Consider the following 25376-nt stretch of genomic DNA (forward strand, 5'->3'; position numbering starts at 1 on the left):
TGTGGAGCCCTGAAAGGAACCACTGGCATAGAAATTGAGCACTGCGGTCACTTTCATAGCTACTGGCAGTGGATGCCCTCCATGTCCCGTGGCGCCAAATCCTGCAGAAGCTGGCAGATGTGACCGACCAGTTCCCTTGACACGTGCAGTCTTCGGCGACACTGGATCTCGGTCATCTGCAGCAATGAAAGGCGGCATCTATAGGCCCTGGGTGTCGCTAGGCACTGACCAGCGATGGCTCGCTATGGCTCTTTGGCAGCGTGTGTGGGAGCCCCAGCAGCCCCTTCTTCATGGGGTTGCTGCTCCTGCCTCTGCGCAGCCAGGCACCTCCGTCATTTTCTCCTCTGTCATCTTCACTCCCTGTAGGCCATCAGGCACACAGCTGGTTCACCAGGCTCCATGATCCTGATGTGGTCCCCCTGCAGGATGAAAGAGAGAGAGACGTGTGGTTAGCATGGGTGTACCAAGAACGTGTCCTGGTTAAGTGTGAAGGGTCCTTAATGCTTCCTGGAGAGTGCTGGCCTCCACTTGGATGTCCAGAGATTAGTATGCTGCATTGCTGCCTGAAACCCCACCCACCTCTGCCCCACTCCATCTGACTGATTGGTGGCACCTTTGCCCATTGGACTGCATGCTGTGCTCTCAGCTCAGGCGCAGGCATTCTCCTAACCCACACTGCAAGGCTGCATTGTTAGCTTGAACCATGGAAGAGGCTGGTTCAAACCTGAATGATGACATTGTAAGGGGCTGTGAACGCTTCCACCAGTCACTGCTCCATGGCCAGCTTTAGCGAGGAGATTGTACAACATATGCAGTTGTCCAACTGTTCTGCAATCCACTAATACACTCATGAGTTTCCAGTCTGTGCCGGGGGTGGTGAAAAGCTTTGAAGCACTTGGTGGCACTTTGATGCCTCTGCGTTGCTTTAGTGAGCAGATAGGCTAGAGGCCCGACACTAATCATATCAATGTGACTGCGCCTGAACTGTCTCAGCTGCAGGGGAATGATCACTTTATACAAAGTTTCCCTAATGCATGGTTGCTTCCCTTGTCCACCCTTCCCACCATACCGAATGATTGTGCGCTATATTCAACGCAGGGCTGGCCTTGCGCCCCTACTGCCACAAGTTGCCTCAACGGCAGGGCTGCCCTTGACCGCCATCCCCTCAAGTCACCTCAATGGCAGGGTTGCCCTTGCAGTCCCCCGGCCCCCCCAACCCCCATCAAGCTTGAAGTCCAACAGGCGACCCTGGCGAGCGCTACACAACATTGCTGTGTACTCACCTCTGGGTTCCCCTCAAAGTGCAGCCTTTCAACTGCAAGCCTTTTATTTGCTGTTGTGAAACACGTTGGCGTGCTTTCCTGCCAATGTGGACAGATGATCCAGCGTGGGGGGAACGGTTCCAGCGGTCTGGCATAATAATAATATGCTGGTATATTACAATGAGGTTTCCGACGTTCCATGGCAGGGAACGCAGCTCGCTAGTGGTGGGCTGAGTGGACGATCATGAACTGGTTTCATGCCGTTGTGAAACAGATCACGCCATATCGTCCACTCATGCCACCGAACACGCTGACGCCGGCGGGCATGGAAAATCTTGGCCAATAGTTTTGGTCTTTCCAACATTTAGTCAGGGGAACGCTCTGCTCATCCAGTTTAGATGCTGGGCAAGCAGTTTGACAATCTAGAGACAGTGAGGTTTCGAGAGAGGTGGGAGTGAGATAGAACTGGGCATCATCAGCATATAAATACAAAGTGACTCTGTGTCACCAAGGGGTGGGATGTAAACGAGAAAAAGAATGGGGCCATGGATAGATCCTTGGGGAGGATCAGTGCAGGAATGGGAAGAGCAATTCTCTGGCTGGATAGTGGCGAATTGAACCAGGCAAGTAATGGCCTACAGAGTTATACAACATGGAGAGGTACTGGAGGACAATGGTGTGGTCAACCATGTCAGGTTGCACACAGATCCAGGAGGATGAGGAGAGATAGTTTAATTTAACAAAGACACCTAAGATATCATTTGTGACTTAGAAAAGGGCTGTTTCTGTGCTCTGGCAGAGTAAGAAGCTAGAGGGGATTCAAACATTGAAGTTCCATGAAGGATGGCCAAGGATTTGAAAGGCAACATCATGTACAAAGACTTTGTAGAGGAAAGGGGGTTTGGAGATGGAGCAGTAGTTTACAAGGACAGAGGGGGCTACGGGTTTTATTGTGCAGAGGAGTGATGACGGCAGATTTGAAGGATAGGAGGTCGATACCCAAGAAGAGAGAACTATTAACAATATCAGCTAACATGGTAGGACAACAGGGAAGTTTAGTTTGGTGGGCAAAGGGTCAAGGTAGCAGGTGGATCTCATGGACAAATTGAACTTGGTGAGGGCATAAAGGGAGATAGGAGAGAAAGATGAGAGTTTAGGGATAGAGTGAGGGAATCCTCAGAAAAATTTTGTTCCAGTGGGCTAAAGAAGGGAGGGAAGCAGCAGAAGCAGCTAGACAAGGAGTTCACCAAAAGAATGAGATTGATTGTAAAAACACATTTAGAAACATATCAAATGACAATATCAAGCAGCTTTTCAGGAAAGCAACCTTGAAAAATATCTATTCCTGCTATTAGTCCATTCAACTGTTTCCTATTTAAACACGTAAAGTGCATTATGATGCCTGAGGTTATGAAAGGCATGATATAAATGCAAATCCTTCTTTCTTTAGTCCCAGGTGCCAACAAGTAATAATGAAAGGTTAAGTGAATGTTTATAAATAATAGTGATTTATCAGATATTTTCAGATCAAATGGACATAGCTGATATTCTCTGATTCAATTTCCAGCATATAAATTGCAGTTCAGAAATAAATAGCAATCAGATGTAGATTTTTTTGTGATTGATGTGAAATTTATCAGTGTTATAGGACGGATCTTGTTCTGATCTCTATATATCTCAAACATTCATGAGCCAATACAACTAAAAGTCAAATGCAGGAGCATTATCTCATTCTTCTAACGTGCTCTAACCCCACCCTCTGAGCTCCACACACAACTGCAACAAATCTGACATTATTTTTGCAACAGCCAACTTTTTGGATTCTAGATCAGTTCAGATGATTGCAGATTGCTTCAGTACTTTGAATTGGATTCAAACTCATGCCCTGGAACTCAAGTGACTAAGATGTAAACAATTTCAAGTTTCCATTCCAGCCGATTAACTCTCAGTGCCTTTAAAGTGACGCTACAGGTAATTGGTTCGACTTCTGTACATATCTGTAGTAAATGGAATTCTTCATTGTTAAATCAAAAGATTTACATTCCATCAGTACACAAACATATAAAATAACATTCCTCTACCTTATAGAATCTTTCATCACAGATGTTTGTGCATTGGATTGCAGAATGAGCTTAGGGTCCAAATACCTCTGGTACATGGAAATGAAATATATTTGTCATGAAACTATTAATGTATATAATATTTTGGAAAATATTTTTCTTTTAAAATAGAGGTTTAGTCTGCAGGTGTGTCTTAATTGGATTAAAGTCAACTAAACCTGGGTGCTTTGATATGCACTAGTTTGAGATGTAAACAGAGAGATAGCGTGCATTTGCATTTTTTGAATAGAGCATTCAGGAAGTGGGGTGAAAACTTGACGTCTTTCTAACAGACACCAAACATTATGTTTATATTACTAATAAAATTGGTACTATGAAATGGGTTTCATTGTTAAAAGATGAAGTTCAAAGAGGCTGGTGAGACAATGAGAATTTGAATTCAATCAGTAGTGGTAGGTATAACTTCAGCAGTTTTCGGGTGTGCAGAGCAGAGGCAATGTAGGATCAAAAGGCAGATGCAAGCTTCCGACTGGCTCCGCAGTGAAAAGAGCCTCATTTTAAATTTGTAAGGTGAAAATGCTTTGCCTGGTGTTTGGTTAAGTCTACGGGTTGCTGTTGCCTTAATGGAGATTAGCTTGGGAATTTGTTAAAAGTTATGATCGTAATAATTTGTAATCATGCGTACGTATATTTTAACCTGTGTAAACTAATAAAATGTTTCATTTAGTTTAATGTAAAACCTCGAAAATGGGGGGGTCTGATTCCTGAATTTAGAGTTGCATCTCAAACATAACACTTAAAATTATAAGTTATGACAGTTGTTTAAAGTTTCCCCCTGAGATTTTTAAATAACTCTGTTTTACCAACTGCATCAGTCATAACACATTGCATTTTATATTCTTGTGAGTCACCTTCGCAGCGAGTTTACGTATATAGTAATCATATCTGTTACATCAATACTTGAATTGATGACCCGGAATCCATCCGGGTCATCAACATATGAGATCCATATAACTTTAATTTTTTTTGGACTTTAAAATATCACCTAATCTATCGTCTCACTTTCTAACCTTTTTTTGTGTGTGTGTGTGTGTGAAGCAGAGTGCATGGGGAGGATTGTTCCCTCGTTGGGCGAGCTCGGCAGAAGAGGGCGTGGGTGGTTGGGAAGCTGATTGCCACCCGTGATGAGGGCCAGACTGCAATTTCATGATGGCGGGCCAGTTAAGGCCCACCCAGCGTGAAACGCATGCTTCAGCGCTCAGTACTGCCTATGTGTGGGGCGGGGGGGTGTTGGAGGAGTGCGAGCACGGGCTTTGTGCATGCGCGGGGGGTGCATGCTGGAAAATCTCCCTGAGGTACAGAGCTGCCTCAGGGAGATGAAGATTTTAAAACATTAAAACTAAAGATTTTGAAAATGTTATAAAACATGTCCCCTCATGTGACTCTGTCAGATGAACAGGGACATGTTATAAATGAAATATTAACATTTTTATTTTATTTTTATTTGCTGTTGGAAACCTCATCCTGTCTGTGCATGAGGTTTCCTAAAAAATGCAAAGGTCACTTGGCCTTTTCGCCTGCCTGCCAACCGTAAGGTTGGGCGAGCAGCGAAAAATTTATTTCAATTACCATTTTAATGGCCTTAGTAGGCCTTTTAATTGTCAGCGGGTGCATTGCCAACTCCGGTGCGTGCCCGCTGACCGAAATATCACGCGAGTGCGCAATGATGTCGGGACGTTCGCCCTATGTCATCGCGCAACATTTTACATTTGGTCAAGTCAGGCGTGTGCCCGCCTGACGAGCTAAAATGTCTCCTCTATTTGCGCATGAAGGTTGGAATGTTTTTATTATTTTACTTAGACAGGGTTCAGTAAAATAAATAATGCCCTCTTTCCTTTTTCAAAACTAAAGGAAACCTATCTGTGTGTGTCTTTTACAGTCACAGCATGTAAATAGTTAAAAACTCACTGAATTGGCAAGTATATCCTTTAAAAAAAAAACCTGTTGTGGTCAAACAAGGAGTAGGAAAAAGGGGGAGCCATTCTATCTCTCCTCACCTGATCGTAACACCTACCCTTTACAACTCCCTGCTGCCTCTCCCTGGCCGGTTGAAGATTTCAAGGTTTCAGTCACCCTATCCTTAATTATAGACTCTAGCAATAATCTACCTAAGACTCTTCTAGAGTCACTGCTCCATAGTTCCCTGGTTTCAATCTGTTGGTTTTCTTGAATAGTTGAGGAACATGCTCAACTTTCCATTCTAAAGGAGCAGGCCCCAAAACAAGAGAACTTTGGAAGGTAATAGTGAGGTAATAGTGAGGAATAGTGAGGGCCAAGTGCTGGTAAATGGGATTAGGTAGGTAGGTCAGGTGTTTCTCACGTGTCGGTGCAGACTCAATGGGCCGAAGGGCCTCTCCTGCACTGTGAGATTCTGTGATTCTGTGACATTTGTTTATATTCATTCATGTAATGTGGGTGTCACCAGCAAGGACAGCATTTATTGTCTGTCCCTAATTGGCATGTCCTTACCTACTTCTTTCAAATCCAGACCATAATGATTTGTCACTCATTAGTGCCATTATTTTCATTACTGCTATGTTGCTTAATTTAATTTGGATGAGGGCCCACTCCTGATTCAATAGTATTTTGTTGGCATGTCTACATTTTGACCTCCTCCTCTACTGTAAATATTGACACAAATATTCAGCATGTCAACCATTTCCTTATTGTCATTGAAATATCACCATTATCAATTTTTAAGAGGGTCACATTGTTCCTGACCACCATCTTGTTCAAAAAGAATTGTAAACCACTTTTATTTTGATCTTGATATCCCTTGCGATTTTCTTTGCATACTTTTTTGCAGCTTTTCCTAATTGTTTTGTCGCGCATTGCTATCTTAGTATCTTTCCCAATTGCCAGGATCTTTGCTTTGATTTGATTTTTGTATGCAATTTATCTTATTTTGATTTTGTCTCCTATCTTTGTAGTTGCCCATAACTTTCTTTTACTGACACAGACGTGAAAAGGAAAAAAAAACAAATTGGATAGGCCTTTCAAAGAACAGAACAGGCACAATGGGATGAATAACTGAGTTGCTGTATATCTTATTTATCTCAGAACAATACAGAGATGACTTTAGTTCTAACTCATTATTTACAATACTTTAAAACACCTCAGAACTTACAGGACTTCCATCTGCACAGGTCAACTTGTGCCCCACACACGCCCTGGGATACCCCCTTTCCCCAGTGCAGCCCTCGTCCTGCAGCCTCTTCCTTGCCTGAGGCCGCTTTTCCCCCTTCCCCAAGCAAGCACTAGCCCTGCAGCCATTAAAAAGTCATCCCTGCCTTACGGCTGATCTGGTCGGTAAAGTCCTGCCTGTGAGTCCCCCTAAAAGTGATGTGGTGCTGCCTGCGAAGCCTGGTGCTGATAATTGCGAGTGCTGCCCGAAGCCAGAGAGGCAAACACAGCTCAAAGTCCTGAGTGAAGTGCAGCTCACCAGGTGCACGTCTTTTAAGTACAGGTGTCAATCACGCTGATGTGCTCGGATGATCCAGTTTGGGGGAATGATTTTGACAAACTAGGCTTATAATGACATACTGATGTGTTACAATGAAGTTCCCGACATCTGATGGCAGGAAACACGGCCCACCATTGATAGGCTGAGCGGGCGATTGCCAACTGGTTTCACAACATCATGAAACCGATTTTTGGCCTTCTCGCCATATTGTCTGCTCATGCTGCCAAATACGCCCAATGCCAATGGGAGCGTAAAATCCCACCCCACATCTTTTCCCCATTTTAATGAAAGACCATATTTTCAATTAAATCATTATAAACAAGCACATATATGTCATCATTTCTTAGAGTTCAACTTGTCTGTTTTCTTTAAGTACTGAAATAGTCTTTGAGATATGAAGATCTCTTTGATTTGTGATTAGATCTATGAATTTGTTATTGTGCTTCTGTATAATCAACTTGATAAGGCAGGTGATCAGTGTCACTCATAGGAAAAGGAAATGTATCCTCCTAATCGTTGTCCTCAAAATAATCTGGTCTGCTCGCTACCATGTGTCTCGTATTCCACTTGGTGTTGTCACCCAACAGACAAGCATTGGTACAGAGCAACCACTTGATCTGCTTTGGATCTGGTAGAGATGATTCAAGTATGCTGTTGTAATTTGGCATTTGAATCAAACTCAATCTCCAAGCTCAAATCGTGGTTCCCTTGGGTCTTTATGTTTGACAAAGTATGTTTTCACTTTACCAATTCACCTTGTGATTTCATCTGCTTTTACTCTGACATTCTCGTTAATTAGTGTTGATGGCTTAAGAATGGTCAGTGGCATGTGAAAATTATGACTTATGCTAAGTTTGGCTGGTCCCTTCATATGTTCATTTAGGCCCCTCTTTTGATTAAAGCCTTGTTACATTCTAAGCACTGGTAAGATTTTTCCCATGGCCTGAATTTTACCCTTTGTGGGCGTGCGCGATCTGCGGGCCTGGGAGCAGTTGAGAAACAGGTCCCCCGAGCGGCCCACAACCGCGATTTCATGCTGACTGGCCAATTAAGGTTCGCCCAGAGTGAAATGCGTCTTCCCAATGGTCGGGAAGGGCTGGGCGGGAACGGGGGCCTGTTGGCGCCGGGTCCAATGGCGACCCGGCGGGCAGTTTAAAAACGGCAGAGGCAGCTCCTTGAAGGCTGCCAGGAAAGGATCATATATTTTGTGTTCTAGGGAGTGAAGCTATGGCTTCAACAGCGGCTGGAGATGTCAGGTAGGAGGGAAGGTCGGGTGGGCAATGGGCCCCCTGTTTTTTGGGCGAGTGCCTTGCAGTCCTCTTGGAGGAGGTAGGTGTCAGGTGGGACACCGTCGTTCTCAGGGATGGCAGGAGGAAGCCACTGCACAAGGCAAAAAAAGCCTGGGAGGAGGTGGCAGCTTGGACCAGCAGCCACGATGTTGTGCAGCACACATGGGTGCAGTATCACAAAAGGTTCAAGGACCTGCTGCACTCGGGAAAGGTGAGTACCGTGTTGGCATGGATCAGTGTGGAGAAGTGTTCAGGGCTGGCCATCCCTCCCCGTGGAGTTCAGGGATGTTAGAGTCTGAGTGCCAACTGTCAATGACGCCGGAGCTGGCCAAGGGGGTGAGGCCCTCGCTGCTTAGACTGAGTGCCTTGTGGTTCGAGGGCCATGACTTGGATGTGCCCTGTGAGATGTTCCTCAGTTGGGGTTGGCCAGACTGTAATGGTGCTGCAGGTAGAGAGTGGACTAATCAATGCTCTCTGTCCTTTCAGGAGAAGATGACCCATAACAACATTGAGAGGTCACGGACAGGCGGAGGCCCCCCAAACCTCCTAATATTGAAATGATTTGAGCAGGGCGCCTTGGAGCTGGAGAGCCACTACACACCTCATTCAGCCAGTCATGGAGAGGCCGGGGTGTCAGACGAAGGTATGAGTGCAGAGCACAGAGGTGAGAGTTTCAGATTGTGAAAACATTCTTGTGTAGTCTCTTAGTTGATGGAAGCCTCAAACCTGGAGACCCCATTGATCATTGAAAGATGATGGCACCATAATGCAGATCTCCATTGTCTCACCAGGGTGCCTGGCATACACAGTGACATTGTGATGACTTAAACTAATAACATGTCATTGTTCTCCCTTAGATACACCAGCAGGCACTTATTCGCAGGATCCCGTAGAGCAACTCCTGTGGCCAGAGGACTGCCAGGCTTCAGCTGTGCCACACCCGCTCTCTGAACCAGGCACCAGCCAAGATTCCAGCACCTCGGTAGGCATTAGATCTTCAGCTAGAATGTTGGTGCACAGTGGTGAGGGCACTTCACACTCGCTTGAGGTGCAGGCAGAGGCAGAGAGATCCCAGGGCGCCAGCAGTCGGAGGACGGCTGGAGACCAGGACGATGCTGAGTCAAAGGCGGATGCTGAGCCTCTGGGGTTGTCCATTAGGCAGCACATGCTGGATGTCCAGTGGGACATGCGGGAGGATCTGGCGGAAATCCATTAGTGTATGCATGCCAGGGTCTCTGTTGTGGAGGAGTCCATGCGGAGTTTGAGCACTGCGCCCCTTCCATTGAGAGAGTGGAGACTCTCATGAAGAGGTATCTCCTGGGACAGAATCAGGGGCTCCTGAGGTTGTGCACGGACCTGCAAGCACTCACACAGTCAATGGCAGTGCCGGTGTCAGAGATGGATGAAGCACGTGGTATCCCAGCTAGGTGCCCGTCTATCAATGGTGAGCAGGGAAGTCCAGAGCGACCGCACGTTGGTGTGCAAGCTGCTTGTCATCTCCGCGGGCTCCTCTCAGGGCGCTCTGGATGATGGCAGCAACTCCTCTGCCCCTCTGCCAGTGATGGTGGCATCTGATGAGGCTTTGATGACTGGGGAGATGCCAGACATGGCACTGGCCGCTCCCTCCCAGGTGGGGCCAGCACGTGCTCCACAGGCCAGAGGACGACCGCCAAGGTCATCAAGGCCAACAAGACAGCAGAGTCAGCACGCTGTCACCATTGCCGCTGCCAGTGAGGGGATGGAGTGGGGTGGGGGGGGGGGTGGGGGGGCGAGGGGGGGTTGCTGGTGACGTGTGGTGGGGTGTGGGGACACCAAGACGCAGCACTCACAAATGTAAGTTTAAGGCATCATGAGCACAAGGGGGACTGTTCACGGGTGATCTTCTGTTCTGTAATGTTTTGTTTATATGTTCACTGGTGTGGAAATGAACACCAGAGTTGGTAAGATAAAAGCAAAAAACTGCGGATGCTGGAAATCCAAAACAAAAACAAAAATACCTGGAAAAACTCAGCAGGTCTGGCAGCATCTGCGGAGAGGAACACAGTTAACGTTTCGAGTCCGAATGACCCTTCAACAGAACTAAGTAAAAATAGAAGAGAGGTGAAATGTAAGCTGGTTTAAGGAGGGGGAGGGACAAGAAGAGCTGGATAGAGGGCCAGTGATAGGTGGAGATAACCAAAAGATGTCACAGACAAAAGGACAACAAGGTGTTGATGGTGATGATATTATCTAAAGGAATGTGCAAATTAAGGGTAGAAAGCAGGACGAGCAAGGTACAGATAGCCCTAGTGGGGGTGGGGTGGGGGGAAGGGATCGAAATAGGCTAAAAGGTAGAGATAAAACAATGGATGGAAATACACTTAAAAATAATGGAAGTGGGTGGGAAAAGAAAAATCTATACAAATTATTGGAAAAAACAAAGAGAGGGAAAATTGGAAAGGGGGTGGGGATGGAGGAGAGAGCTCATGATCTAAAATTGTTGAACTAATATTCAGTCCGGAAGGCTGTAAAGTGCCTAGTCGGAAGATGAGGTGCTGATCCTCAAGTTTGCGTTTAGCTTCACTGGAACAATGCAGCGAGCCAAGGACGAACATGTGGGCATGAGAGCAGGGTGGAGTGTTGAAATGGCAAGCAACAGGGAGGTCTGGGTAATATTTGCGGACAGATCGAAGGTGTTCTGCAAAGCGGTCACCCAGGCTGCGTTGGTCTCTCCAATGTAGAGGAAACCGCATTGGGAGCAACGAATGCAGTAGACTAAGTTGAGGGAAGTGCAAGTGAAATGCTGCTTCACTTGAAAGGAATGTTTGGGACCTTGGACGGTGAGGAGAGGGGAAGTAAAGGGGCAGGTGTTGCACCTTCTGTGGTTGCATGGGAAGGTGCCGAGGGAGGGGGTTGAGGTGTAGGGGGTGATGGAGGAGTGGACCAGGGTGTCCCGGAGGGAACGATCCCTGCGGAATGCTGCCGGGGGGGTGAAGGGAAGATGTGTTTGGTGGTGGCATCATGCTGGAGTTGGCGGAAATGGCAGAGGATGATCCTTTGAATGCGGAGGCTGGTGGGGTGATAGTGAGGACAAGGGGGACCCTATCATGTTTCTGGGAGAGAGAAGAAGGTGTAAGGGCGGATGCACGGGAGATGGGCCGGACATGGTTGAGGGCCCTGTCAACCACTGTGGGTGGAAAACCTCGGTTAAGGAAGGAGGACATGTCAGAGGAACTGTTTTTGAAAGTGGCATCATCAGAACAGATGCGACGGAAGCAAAGGAATTGAGAGAATGGGATGGAGTCCTTACAGGAAGCCGGGTGTGAGGAGCTGTAGTCGAGGTGGCTGTGGGAGTCGGTAGGCTTGTAATGGATATTGGTGGACAGCCTATCACCAGAAATCGAGGCAGAGAGGTCAAGGAAGGGAAGGGAAGTGTCAGAGATGGACCATGTGAAAGTGATGGAGGGGTGGAAATTGGAAGCAAAATTAATAAATTTTTCCAGGTCCAGACGAGAGCATGAAGCAGCACCGAAGTAATCATCGATGTACCGGAGAAAGAATTGTGGGAAGGGGCCAGAGTAGGACTGGAACAAGGAATGTTCCACATACCCCATAAAGAGACAGGCATAGCTGGGGCCCATGCGGGTACCCATGGCCACACCTTTTATTTGGAGGAAGTGAGAGGAGTTTAAGGAGAAATTGTTCAGTGTGAGAACAAGTTCAGCCAGACGGAGGAGAGTAGTGGTTGATGGGGATTGTTTGGGCCTCTGTTCAAGGAAGAAGTGGAGAACCATCAGACCATCCTGGTGGGGGATGGAGGTGTAGAGGGATTGGGCGTCCATGGTAAAGAGGAGGCAGTTGGGGCCAGGGAACTGGAAATTGTTGATATGATGTAGGGTGTTAGAGGAATCACGGATGTAGGTGGGAAGGGACTGGACAAGGGGAGAGAGAATGGAGTCAAGATAGCAAGAAATGAGTTCCGTGGGGCAGGAACAGGCTGACACGATCAGTCTGCCGGGACAGTCCTGTTTGTGGATTTCGGGTAGGAGGTAGAAGCGGGCCGTCCGAGGTTGGGAGACTTTCAGGTTGGAAGCTGTGGAAGGAAGATCTCCAGAGGAGATGAGGTCAGTAACAGTCCTGGAAACAATGGCTTGATGTTCAGTGGTGGGGTCATGGTCCAGGGAGAGGTAGGAGGAAGTGTCTGCGAGTTGACGATCATTCTCTGCGAGGTAGAGGTCAGTACGGCAAACAACAACAGCACCACCCTTGTCAGTGGGTTTGATGACAATGTCAGGGTTGGACCTGACCAGACTCACCAGAGTTGGTAATGTTAATTTGCTTTGAGAGTGGAAATAACATAATTCTTTTTTGTTGTACTGGCCTGAGTATGCTTCACCTTTTTATTTGATGCAGGGTACACCAGTATGTAATGCTGGACATGGGTGGCTCTAAACTTCATTGCACAGGCACTGAGTGGACTTTGGGTTTAAATGAAAGGATCATTTCAGACACCCAGGTTGGAGGCAGCAGCCCTGCCATTAGGTGGAAGCTGATCCTTGGCAGCCTAACTGAAGGAGCGTTAGATTATGGCATCCCTCGTGTCCCTGCATTCCTGAAGGATCCAGAGGTCTCCTTCCGTGCCCTCAGTGTTCTCCTCACCATGCTCCTCTTCTGACTCACTACTGGATTCATCCTCTGTGGCCTGTGGAGCTGCCTCAAGATCCTCTTCCTCCAGCAGGTCCCCCCTTGCCAGTGCCAGATTGTGCAGAGTGCACCATACAACCACTATCAGTGACACCCGCTCTGGGGGGTATTGTAGTGCACCCCCTGAACGGCCCAGGCTTCGGAAGCGCATCTTCAGAAGACCTATGGTCTTCTCTATCACTGACCTTGTGGAGGCATGACTCCGATTATAACACTGCTCTGCCTCTGTTCTTGGCTGGCAGAGAGGCGTCAAAAGCCACCTTGTCAACGGATAGACCTTGTCACCCAGCAGCCATCCATCCAGTCGGGCTGGAGCACTGAAGAGCCTCGGCATCTGGGAGTGTCTGAGGACATAAAGGTTAAGGGAGCTGCCAGGGTACCTTGCACAGATATGCAGAATCTGAGTCTTGTGGTCACACACTATGTGGACGCTCATCGAGTGGAATCCCTTCCTGTTGATGAAGGCACCCAGCTGGCCCGTTGGCCCCTTGATGGCCACGTGTGCAGTCGATTGCACCCTGGATGCAGGGGAACCCAGCAATCGTCCATTCGGAAATGAATAAATGTCACTATCCGCCTAAAGAGAGCTTCTGTCACCAGCTTGACGCAACTGTGGACAGCTGATTGGGACACTTCACAAAGGTCCCCCACTGAGCCCTGGGAAGAGCTGGAGGCATAGAAGTTGAGGGCCACTGTGACCTTCAGAGCCATTGGCATGGGTGGCAAACCACACTGTTGGAAATGATCTCAGGCCCAATCATCTGACAAATGGAGGTCACGGTTTCCCTGGAGAGGCAGAGCCTCCTTTGGCACTGCACCTCGAACATATTGAGGTAGCTGTATCACTGCCTGTAAACCCTGGCAGCAGGAAAGTGGCATCTTCTGTGGCCCCTTCCACCTTGGACTACCTGCTGGCCCTGCGCCCCTTGTGACTGTGTCTCTACTCCCACAGCTCCCTGCCCTGGAATCTGCATTGGGACACCTGGCCTCATCCACTTTCTGCCCCTCTCTTCCTCCTCAGAGGAGGTGCCTCCGGGGGAGAGCACAATCCCTATTACCAGGGTAAGGGAAGGGTCCACACGGTCAAAATCCTCTGGGGGCCTTGGAGACAGCAATGAGTTCTGAAATGAAGCCTGGAAATGCTAATATTGAAGCTCAGAACTAAGATGAGGCTGTCAAGTTCAAATAAGCAACCAGCAGCAAACTATCTCCTAAACTCCTCACTAATCACAATGGCAATGCTGCTGACCCTTTCTATCCCACCCTTGGATGAGGTTTTGCAAAATGTGGGCTTCCCGCCTGCCCATTTTGCCTGTGCGGTGAGTGCAAAATCACACAGGCAATGTAAAATCTGGATCAATTTGGTTTTTAATGGCCTTAAGTGATCTTTTAATTGTTGGCTGGCGCGGCTCCGACACCCGTGTGCGCCTGCCGGCCTGAGGATTGCGCGCATACGGGATGACATTGGGACGCTTGCCCTACGTCTTCTTGCATGATTTTATGCTGGATTGGGTCAGGCGTGTGCCCACACACAAGGTGTCAAGTTCTGTCCCATGTGTTCTAATATGCATCGTCAATCCACCACTCTTTCTGGAAGCTTTGTCACAGTGGGGACACTGGTAGGGGTGCTCACCTGTGTAGCTTCAAAAAATGTGCACACATAGGGTGGAATTTTATGGCCCTGTCGCAGCAGGGCCAAAAATGTGGCAATCCGTTCATAAGTCCATTGACTTCAGTAGGACCATAAAATCCTACCACCATATAGTTGTGCCCAGGATATTCTATTGCTGGCAGATTTCTGGCCACAATATGGACAAATCTTACTCTCTCCAGTATGTGTCTTTATATGACTCTTAAACACAGAAGGAGTTGCAAAGTTTTTATCACATAGATCACATTTGAAAGTTTGTTCACTATTGTGTATCAGCAGAAATCTCTGCAGGAAGAAGGTAGTCCAGAACAAAGCCTTACACTCCTTACACTGGAATGTGTCCTTTAGTGGTTCTTGTACACAGTTCTTTGAGCAAATTCTTTTGCACAAGGTTTGGCTTTGTAGGGTTTGTCCTCAGCTGAGCACTTCTTAAAGTGACCTGGTGCTTTAGCTTATGTAATGGTATATCTATGCTGTACCTCACTTCCAGAAAGAGACACTTCTGCATATCGAATCATGAAGTCTTCTTCTTTTCCAACCTACACACTTTGCAAAACGATTCCACTTTGAGCATGAGTTGCACTTTTTCCCTCGAGCTGGACATGGTTTTGTGATTCGGTGAGCATTTCCACAATTTGGGCACAGTTTTGAAGGTATCTGGCCTTGATGGGGCACGTGTTGATGAGACTGCTGAGGTCTCCCTGTCCAGAGCTCTTGCACTTGAGCTGGTTGGGCAAGCGGTGTCTGCAACCCTGAGTCTAAGGTTGCATTTCTGTGTAACCTCTTTGAATCTAACATGTCAGATTTGATTTGGACAGCCAAAGTCATGGCTTTTTCCAAAGGTAAATCATCATCTTCCATGAGGAAATGTTTCCAATTAATGGAAATGAAGTCTTTTCAATTAATTCGTCAGAAATTAGTTCATTCGTTAGTATACCAAACTTACATGTAGAAGCCAATTGCTGCCATGTCTTGTTTTATAGTCTCACCATTTCCCTGGGATCTCTGACAGAATGTATATTATCACACTTTTCTTTGGCCTGAAGTATTTTCGAGAACACTTACTGCTGTGTCAAATGTAGACGTATCTTCTGTGAGCTGCTCGAATATTTGCTGGCCTTCTGCTCCAAAGTAATATACTAGTATTACTTTCTTACAAATCGCTGCTACATTGGACTGTCCATCCCTGTATTAAGCAAGTAGGGCTTGAACCCTGAAATCCACTACCCCACAACATGGGAGGGTCTCCTGGCAGTGAAAGAAATGGTTCTGGAGCTCGTAAAGACAAACTTTTCTCAATCATCCTGGTGGCCATTTTTTTGTATGCTTGCTCTGGGTTGCTGTCTATTGTATTTATCTCAGAGCATGACAGAGATGACTCTAGTTCTAAATCTTTATTTACAATGCTTTAAAACATCTCAGAACAAACAAGATTTCTAACACATATAATCTTTGCTGGATCCCAGATCTTTTCTGAAACATTTAGTGGTGTCAGCTTTCTAGTCCACCCACAGGTTTAAGCAATCAAGCAAGCATACAAAGATCAATGAACCAGACTAACCAACCAAACATAGATGAAAGAAACCACTGGAAATTACAATAACTTCTTCTACACTACAAGATTGAATGATTCTTTCACCTGGCCTTTTCTGAGCTTCAGGATGTCAGCTCTGGTAAGCGAATGTATGATTATATCATGTATTAGATTTCAGTTCATCGGTATCCTTTGAACAGGGTCACTCCAGAGCCTCTTTACTCCTTCACTGATTTTTTATTAGTCACCACTAAAGACTCCAGCTCCACTCTCTCAGTACATACATTCTCAATATGACTTTGTTCACACATGAGCATCTGTGGAATAAAAGGACACTCATTAAAATACGAAACCTCGTATAAACCGTAACCATTGTTCATAAATGTTAAATCTCAACATTCACAGTTCTAAATATCACCAAATGGATACATGCAGTAATAAAAGTTTACGGGCTTTGGACCACAATCTGGAATCTAATCGCCCTGGCAGTTATACATCGCCAATTATGCACTGCAATAAAAGCAACTTGTTCTGGGAATGTACATCTGCATCTTGACCAGTTTTAGTCTCGACTTTGGTCATTACACTGAAATATTGGAAACATACCTGGTTGAATGTGTAAAGACAACTGTTCACAAATTTCAGTGTAAGTACAGTATCGGGAACTCACTGGATTCCAATGCATTGTTACTTCTTGCGCTCAACAATTAAAATGATATGGAGGCAAAACACATTCAATGAAACATAGGTGCCTTAAAATGGTTTTCTTTACAATGAGTGTATGTGACATGTGGTTTGCTGCTTTTGTGCTGATTTCAAACTATTGCAAACATTAAAATAACAAAATGCCCAGAGAGGCATTTCTGTCTAGCATATAAATACCAAGCTGTGTGATGCAGTGAAACATTCAGTCAACTAACACTGATCTCAAAATGGGAAAGGCAAGGATTACTCAGAGTTTATATATTGTATTCTTCATTAAGTATAGCCTAGTTTGAGACATTATTAACTTACAAATCTATATCTTTCCACAGATTATCTTTTATGAGGACAGGAACTTCCAAGGTCGACACTATGAGTGCAGTACTGACTGTGCTGACCTGCACTCTTACTTCAGCCGCTGTAACTCCATCCGTGTCATGAGTGACTGGTGGGTGGTGTATGAGAGACCCAATTACATGGGATACCAGTATGTTCTCAGCAGGGGAGAATATCCTGACTACCAGCGCTGGATGGGATTCAATGACTGTATCAGGTCATGTCGCTCCTACCCATATGTAAGTTACTTCTGGTGGTTTATATATTCTACAGAAACTGATACTGAGAAAATGATCAGTGTGCTCAACTTTTGAGTTTGTATGCATTTGAGAGGCCTGATTTTAACTTTTGCCAGTGGTAGTTAACAGGATAGCCTGCCTGTCACACAGCCAGCCTGATTTACCAATCCACTAACATATATTTCAGACAGGAAACAAAGTGGAGAAATAAACGGGTCTTTCAGACAGGAAACAAAGAGTAGGAATAAACAAATCTTTTTCTGAATGGCAGGCAGTGACTATTGGGTTACCGCAGGGATTGGTGCTGGGACCCCAGCTATTCACAATATATATTAATGATTTAGATGAGGGAACTTAATGTAATATCTCCAAATTTGCAGATGACACAAAGCTGGGTGGGAGGGTGAGCTGTGAGGAGGATGCAGAGATGCTTCAGTGTGATTTGGACAAGCTGAGTGAGTGGGCAAATGCATGGCAGATGCAGTATAATGTGGATAAATGTGAGGTTATCCACTTTGGTAGCAAAAACAGGAAGGCAGATTATATTCTGAATGGCTATAAATTGAGAGAGGGGAATGTGCAACGAGACCTGGGTGTGCTTGTACACCAGTTGCTGAAGGTAAGCATGCAGGTGCAGCAGGCAGTAAAGAAGGCAAATGGTGTGTTGGCCTTCATAGCCAGAGGATTCGAGTACAGGAACAGGGATGTCTTGCTGCAATTGTACAGGACCTTGGTGAGACCACACCTGGAATATTGTGTGCAGTTTTGGTCTCCTTATCTGAGGAAGGATGTACTTGCTATAGAGGGAGTGCAGCATAGTTTTACCAGACTGATTCCTGGGATGGCGGGACTGACACATGAAGAGAGATTGAGTTGGTTAAGATTATATTCGCTGGAGAAGAATGAGGAGGGATCTCATAGAAATCTACAAAATTCTAACAGGACTAGACAGAGTAGATGCAGGAAGGATGTTCCCAATGGGGGGAGTCCAGAACCAGGGGTCACAGCCTGAGGATAAGGGGTAGACCATTTAGGACTGAGATGAGGAGAAATTTCTTCACCCAGAGAGTGATGAGCCTGTGGAATTCGCTACCACAGAAAGTAGTTGAGGCCAAAACATTGTTTGTTTTCAAGAAGGAGTTAGATATAGCTCTTGGAGGGAAAGGGATCAAAGGGTATGGGGAGAAAGCGGGAGCAGGCTATTGATTTGGATGATCAGCCATGACCATAATGAAAGGCGGAGCAGGCTGGAAGGGCCGAATGGTCTACTCCTGCTCCTATTTTCTATGTTTCTATGTCACTGCCAGAAGTTAGGATCAGCCCTTGTAATTTTGTAGCTGCTGTTAAGTTACACATTTTGGTTCATAAGTCAATAGTTGTGTAAACTGGGAAGTTAGTTCTGGGTATAAAAGGAAAGGAAAACACTGTGGGTGCTCAAAATCTGAAATAAAAACAGAAAGAACTGGGAATACTCCACAGGTCTGACACAGCTATGGAGAGAGAAACAGAGTTAACATTTCGAATCAAATATGAGTTTCTTTCAGAACTGTTAGCTCCAGGTGCCTTATGATGGCAGCCTATTTCAAAATTCATGAATATCTAGGATATAATTGTAAACATTTATTTGCAACTTAGCAGATATTTGGCACTATATGCCAAGTTGGCATTTTAACAGTGTAGAAAGTAATAAAGTTGTCTATAACTAGTCTAAGATATGACTGGCTACAACTTGCTTACAGATATATTGGTACTCACCTCATTTGTCTTATTGTAATTTTTAAATACATTATAGGAAAGAGAAAACTGTTTCCACTCAGAGAAACAATCTCAAACATAGTCAACCTATTCAATCAAAGTTAATAAATTATCTCAGTTTTGCTCTCATTGTTGATGTCATCATCTGAGCTCCATTATATTCCTTTCTTTACAGTGTTCCTCTTTTTCTGCATATACTAAATGTACATTTGTGCATCTTATTTCTATTACAGTGCCGAGGTGGAAATTACAGAATGAGGATTTACGAGAGACCTGACTTTGGAGGACAGATGATGGAATTCATGGATGACTGTCCATCTGTCTATGATCGTTTCCGTTACCATGACATTCACTCCTCCCACGTGATGGACGGTTACTGGATCTTCTATGAACATCCTAACTACAAAGGCCGACAGTACTTCATGAGACCCGGAGAATATAAGAGATATGGTGACTGGGGCGGTTACAACTCAACTGTCGGATCGTTCAGGAGAATGAGAGATTTCTAGATTGTTATTGAAAAACATTTGTGAACCTAATAAAATTCTCTCTATTACACTTTCATCTTGTTTAACTCACTTATTTTGGACCCTCATAGAAATTGTCCCAAACAGCATTGATATCTGGTAAACTCAAAGCGAATATTTTACCACAATGATCTCAGCTATATGGTTATCATTAAAATGAATAAATAGAGATGCAGGAAAATGTTGGACCAAGAACCTGCCAGAAAACCTGTAAACAGGTCAATAGTACCATGGGCTGCTGTTCTTGCTGAAGTTTATGCAGTCAGTAGGAGATTATCTCATTTGTATGGCACCTGCAGACACCTTTTTCCTAGCCATAGCTTCCTTCACTAAGGAATACCTCCAACTTTCTTTAGGCTGCTATGCTTCAGCTCACTGGGCCTAATAGCCTCCAGTATTCCACCAGTGCATCTGTGGTGATGAGCACAGGAGCATAAAGCCAGATTTGAAGAGAAGGGGGCAATAACAGAGGAGGGAGGACTATTAAAAATGTCAGCTAACATGGTAAACAGGGAGCAATGTTGGGTAGTCATAAACATAATGGGAATACTGTCAAGGAATTGGGAGATGGTTCTTTGGGCAAGATGTGTTTGGAGAGGTCATGGGGGGTGATTAGAGAGAAACTAGGTAATTATGTAAGATCAGGTCTACGGCAGGGGAGATCTATGGCGGGGGAGATCTTCAGAGCAAATGTGGCGAGATATGCTCGAGGAGCTGGGGCAGAGAATACTCCTGGAGAATGTGATTCATTAAATTGAAAACACATTAGGAACACGTATCACATGACAAAATTATCTCAAGCAATCTTGCTAGAAAAAGATCTATTCCTGCCATTAGTTTATATGCCTATTTCCTATATTAGAATATGTGAAGACCCTTGAGACAAACTGAGATTGTGAAAGGTGCTCTATAAGTGCAAATCTTTTCATTTTTAATATGAATATTAATCTTCCACCTACTACCTTCTCTCAGCTGATAAATCAGTGCTCCTCCATGTTTGACACCACATAGAAGAGACACTGAGGGTGCCAAGGGCACTGAATGTATTGTTACAAATATGAAGTTCGTAACATTGTTACGTTTTGGGGCTGTCTCTTTAATTTAAGGTAAAATGAGGAATGAAGGACGCCATGTAACCTATTCTGAATTCTGCCCAGCAACAAGCCTCGGTGGCTTGGTTGGTAAAGGTTAAAGGTTGCCTATTTGGGAAGAAAGTGGAAGATAGTCACAACTGTAAACAAACAGTCATTTGGTAGTACATAACTTGAATAACGCTGAAAAGAAAGGCATGTTGCCAAAGCTCGTAGTCTTGCGCTCACAAGGACAAACGCAAGAAAGTCAAATTTCAAACAATCACAACTATTTATAATACATGAAAAATAGGTGTTGATTGGTTGGCAAGTCAACTCTGATTGGCCGAGGCATTGCCAAGGCGAAAGCAAAGTATCAGCTCCCCAAGCTCCCAGGTAATTAAAAAAAAAGGTGCAAGGCTTGAATATATTCCTTTTGTTGGCAGAAAATGAGTCCTTGTGTATAAATGTATGTCACTTCGAGCAAGTGTGAATGAGCCATGCTAATAGATTGATTGATTATCTTAAATTAATTGCTAATGTAGCTAGTAACTAATAATAAATCAGAGTCAACTTGCCAATCAATCAGCACCCTTTTCTCCCGGAGTATAAATGGTAGTAATTGTTTGAAATTTGCCATTCTTATGTTTGTCTTGCTAAATGCAAAATGAAAAGCTTCGATAACATGTCTCTATTTTCAGCAGCATCTGTAAACAATGACAAGAGCAGTTGTGCTGACAGTGAATAGGTTGTTAGTCTCCAAGTCATGGGGTGGGTGGGGGGTGGTGTTAGAAATGTCAGGTTTTCTAAATGGTTATACTTTAAACTTTATATTTAATTTCAAGATAGAATGAAGTTGGAGGTTGAGAGGATGGCTTATTAGCATTTCTATCTGGATACAAGGTCCTTGTGATTCATGTTGCCATAGAGATGGGCTTTGAGAGGGGAAGAGTCCATAGGAAGCTATTGTACGATCGGTTTGCAGGTTTTCCTAAAATACCATTGAATCTCACAAAGCGGGACGATTTGCAAGAATCTGAGATAGATAGAGAGAGAGAGAGAGCTGAGAGGTAGGGGTGGCAAGTCTCTGTTGTTTCCCATGCAGAATGCAGATGAGAGCTTGTGCTCAGATTAAAGAGACCTGGTTTGTGAGGGTTTAAATGGGGCTAGAAGATTCTCCAAGCTTTGGCTAGAGGGAAGAATCTATACTTCATCCCTCTCCATGAAAGTCAGTTCTAGGAGTTAGCCAGCTGGGAAAGGAAAAGAAAGGAAACAAGCTCTCAGGAGATAAGAATCATTTTAGACTGGTTCCTGGAGAATTAAGTGTCCACTTAAAAGACAGAGTAAAGTATAATAGTGGAAGGGGATTTTGATTGTTTTAAAAAAAAATTAGATCTTTTCTCTAGTTTAGACTATAAATTGCCTACAAAAATAATGTTCAGTTAGTTGCTTTCAGTTGGTTTGTTACAGTAAAAGTCTTAAACTTGAAATCTCATGATGAGATCCTTTCAGTCAATCATTGGAAGTTTCCATTTATTTTTTAAAAAAGTTATTGGGAGTGTAACAGTATTCTGGGTTGGAGAATTCAATGTCCCATCACCAAGAGCAGCACGGTAGCACCACTACTGAGTGATCTGGCTGAGTGCTGAAGGCCATATCTGCCAGACTTGATTTGTGGCAGATGGTGAGTGAACCAGCACAAGATAAAAACCTACTTGGCCTCGCCTCATCGATCTCCCTGCAAGGATGCATCTGTCTATATCTCACCTTTACACTGAGGACTTGGTACACTGTGTTGTGTGGCATTGTCCCAATCCTAAATAAACCCAGAACAGTCCTTGCTGCTCAAAACTGGGCATCCACAAGGTGCGCTGGGCTAATAGCAGCAGGAGAATTGCAATCAACCACGGTCTGTAAACTCATGGCCCAGCATATTCCTCATTCTACCATTACTACCAAGCCAGGGAAAAAGCCTGGCTAGACAGCATGCCAGGAGCAGCAACAGGCATGCCAATCTGCTCAAACCACAACATAAGACTGCATGCATGCCAAAGAACAGCCTATAGCAGAATGTCTTGGGCAGAGCTAAATGATTCCACAATCAACAGCTCAGATCAAATCAAAGCTCTGCAGTCCTGCTACATTCAAATATGAATGGTGGTGAACAATTAAACAACTAACAGGAGGAGGAAGCTCCATGAACATCACATCCTGAATGACGGGTAAGTCCAGCACATGAGTGCAAAAGATAAGGCTGCCGCATTTGCAGTCATCTTCAGCCAGAAGTGCCAGGTGGATGATCCATCGTGGCCTTATCCTGAGGTCCCTGGCACCATAGATGCTCATCTTCAGCCAATTCAATTCATTGCACGTGATGTTAAGAAATGACTGAGTGCAGCAAACACAGCAAAGGCTGTAGGCTCCAATAACAACTCAGTTGTAATGCTGAAAATGTGTGCTCCAGAACTAGCTGCATCCCTAATCATGCCATTCCAGTACAACTTCAAAATTGGCATCTCCTTGACAATGTGAAAAATTGCCCATGAATGTTTCTGTCCACCAAAAGCAGAGAAAATCTAATCTGGGCAATTATCGCCCTATCAGTCTACTTTCAATCATCCTGGGGGCTACCATTGACCAGAGACTGAACTGGACTAGCCATATAAATACTGTGACTACAAGAACAGGTCAGAGGCTAGGAATCCTGCAGCAAGTAACTCACCTCCTGACACCCCAAAGCCTGTCCATCATCTATAAGGCACAAGTCAGGAGTGTGATGGAATATTCTTCAATTGCCTGGGCGAGTACAGCTCCAACAACACTCAAGAAGCTTGACACCATCCAGGACAAAGCAACCAGCTCGATTGGCACCCCTTCCACAAACATTCACTCCCTCCACCACTGACGAACAGTTGCAGCAGTGTGTACCATCAACAAGATGCACTGCAGGAATTCATCAAGGCTCCTTAGAAAGCACCTTCCCAAACCTCAACCGTGACCATCTAAAAGGACAAGGGCAGCGGATTCTCACCCTTCAAAGAAACAAAGTTCACAAAGCTGGATGAGAAAGGCAAAAGATTCTAAACCTTTGGAAAATGGAAAATGCTGTCAAAGGAGCCCTGGCAAACTGTTGCAGTGTAGCTTGTAGGTGGCACATATTGCTGATACCTTGTGCTGATGGTGGAGGACTCCTTCAAGTCTGTCCAGCTTCTGGAAGCAAGGAACACCACCACCTGGAAGATCCCCTCCAGGTCACTCACCATCCTGACTTGGAAATATATCGCCATTCCTTCATTGCGGCTGGGTCAAAATACTGGAACTCGCTCCCTAACAGCACTGTGGATGTACCAACACCACCGCAGCAGTTCAAGGAGACAGCTCGCCACCGCCTTCTCAAGGGCAATTAGGGATGGGCAATAAACGCTAGCCTAGCCAGCGATGCCCACATCCCATAAATTAATTAAAAAAAGCAATTTGATGGAAGGCATCATCAATAATGCTATCAAGCGGCACTTACACAGCAATAGTATGCTCACTGATGCTCAGTTTGGATTCCCCCAGAGCCAATAAGCCCCCGACTTCATTACAGCCTTGGTCCAAACATATCAGATCTGAATTCAAGAGGTGAGGTGAGAGTGAGGGCCCTGGACATCAAAGCAGCATTTGACCATGTGTGGCGCCAAGGAGCCCTCGCAAAATTGAAGTAAATAGGAATCAGAGAGAAAATTATCCACTGACCTGACTCATACACAATGCAAAGAAGATGATTGTGGTTGTTGCAAATCGATCATCTCAGTCCCAGGATATCAACAGCAGACATTCCTCAGGGTAGTGTCCTAGGCCCAACCATTTTCAACACTTTAACAATGACCTTCCTTCCAACAGAAGTGAGAATGTTCAGTGATGATTGCAAAGTAATCAATACCATTTGCATTCCTCAGATACTGAAGCAGTCTGTGCTCACATGAAGCAAGACCCAAACAACATTCAGACTTGTGCTGATAAGTGACAAGTAACATTTGTGCTGCACAAGTGCCAGGCAATGACCATCTCCAACAAAAGAGTATCTAGGTAGTGCCCTTTGACATTCAATGACATCACCATCTCTGAATGCACCACCATTCACCAAAACTTTAACTGGGCCAGCCATTTAAATACTGTGGCTACAAAGCATGTCAGAGGTTGGGAATTTTTTACAGTGAGAAACTCAGCCCCTGACTCCTCTAAGTCTGTCCAGCTTCTACAAGGAACAAATCTGGAGACTGATGGAATATTCTCCATTTGCCTGGATGAGTGCAGCTCCAACAAGACTCCAGAAGTTTGATATAATCCAGAACAATGCAGCCCGCTTGATTGGAAGCCCAACTACCACCTTAAATATTATTCCCTCCAGCATTGGCACAAGGTATCAGCAATTTGTACCATCTACAAGCTGCACTGCAACAGTTCGCCAGGGCTCCTTTGACAGTATTTTCCATTTTCCAAAGGTTTAGAATCTTTTGCCTTTCTCATCCAACTTTGTGAACTTTGTTTCTTTTCAAGGGTGAGATTATTTACTATGTTGGCCCTGGAAGAAAGGTGTCTCCTTAATCCAGTAGTAAAATTCAATTCATATCAATTCAATTTCACTTTCTTGTCCATATGGAAATTCATTTCGGGTACATTGCTCGTTTGTTAAAAAATTACATACAAATGAATAATAACAATAAAAAGAAAGAAAATCGCCATGTCACAGAGGTCTAACT

General features: G+C 45.0%; 1 protein-coding gene across 1 annotated transcript in view; it reads left to right on the forward strand.

The window, feature by feature from the left end:
* The window catches only part of LOC144686971 (gamma-crystallin S-1-like), a 39427-nt gene extending 19787 nt beyond the window's left edge, over positions 1-19640 (forward strand). The window contains exons 5-6 of the mRNA XM_078552813.1: positions 17037-17279; positions 19268-19640. Of these exons, the coding sequence (XP_078408939.1) occupies positions 17037-17279; positions 19268-19543 (519 nt within the window). The 3' untranslated portion in view covers positions 19544-19640. The remainder of the gene's footprint in view (positions 1-17036; positions 17280-19267) is intronic.
* The last annotated feature ends 5736 nt before the right edge of the window (positions 19641-25376 follow it).

This window comes from Cetorhinus maximus, chromosome 11, assembly GCF_964194155.1.
Source record: "Cetorhinus maximus chromosome 11, sCetMax3.hap1.1, whole genome shotgun sequence".
NCBI lineage: Eukaryota > Metazoa > Chordata > Chondrichthyes > Lamniformes > Cetorhinidae > Cetorhinus > Cetorhinus maximus.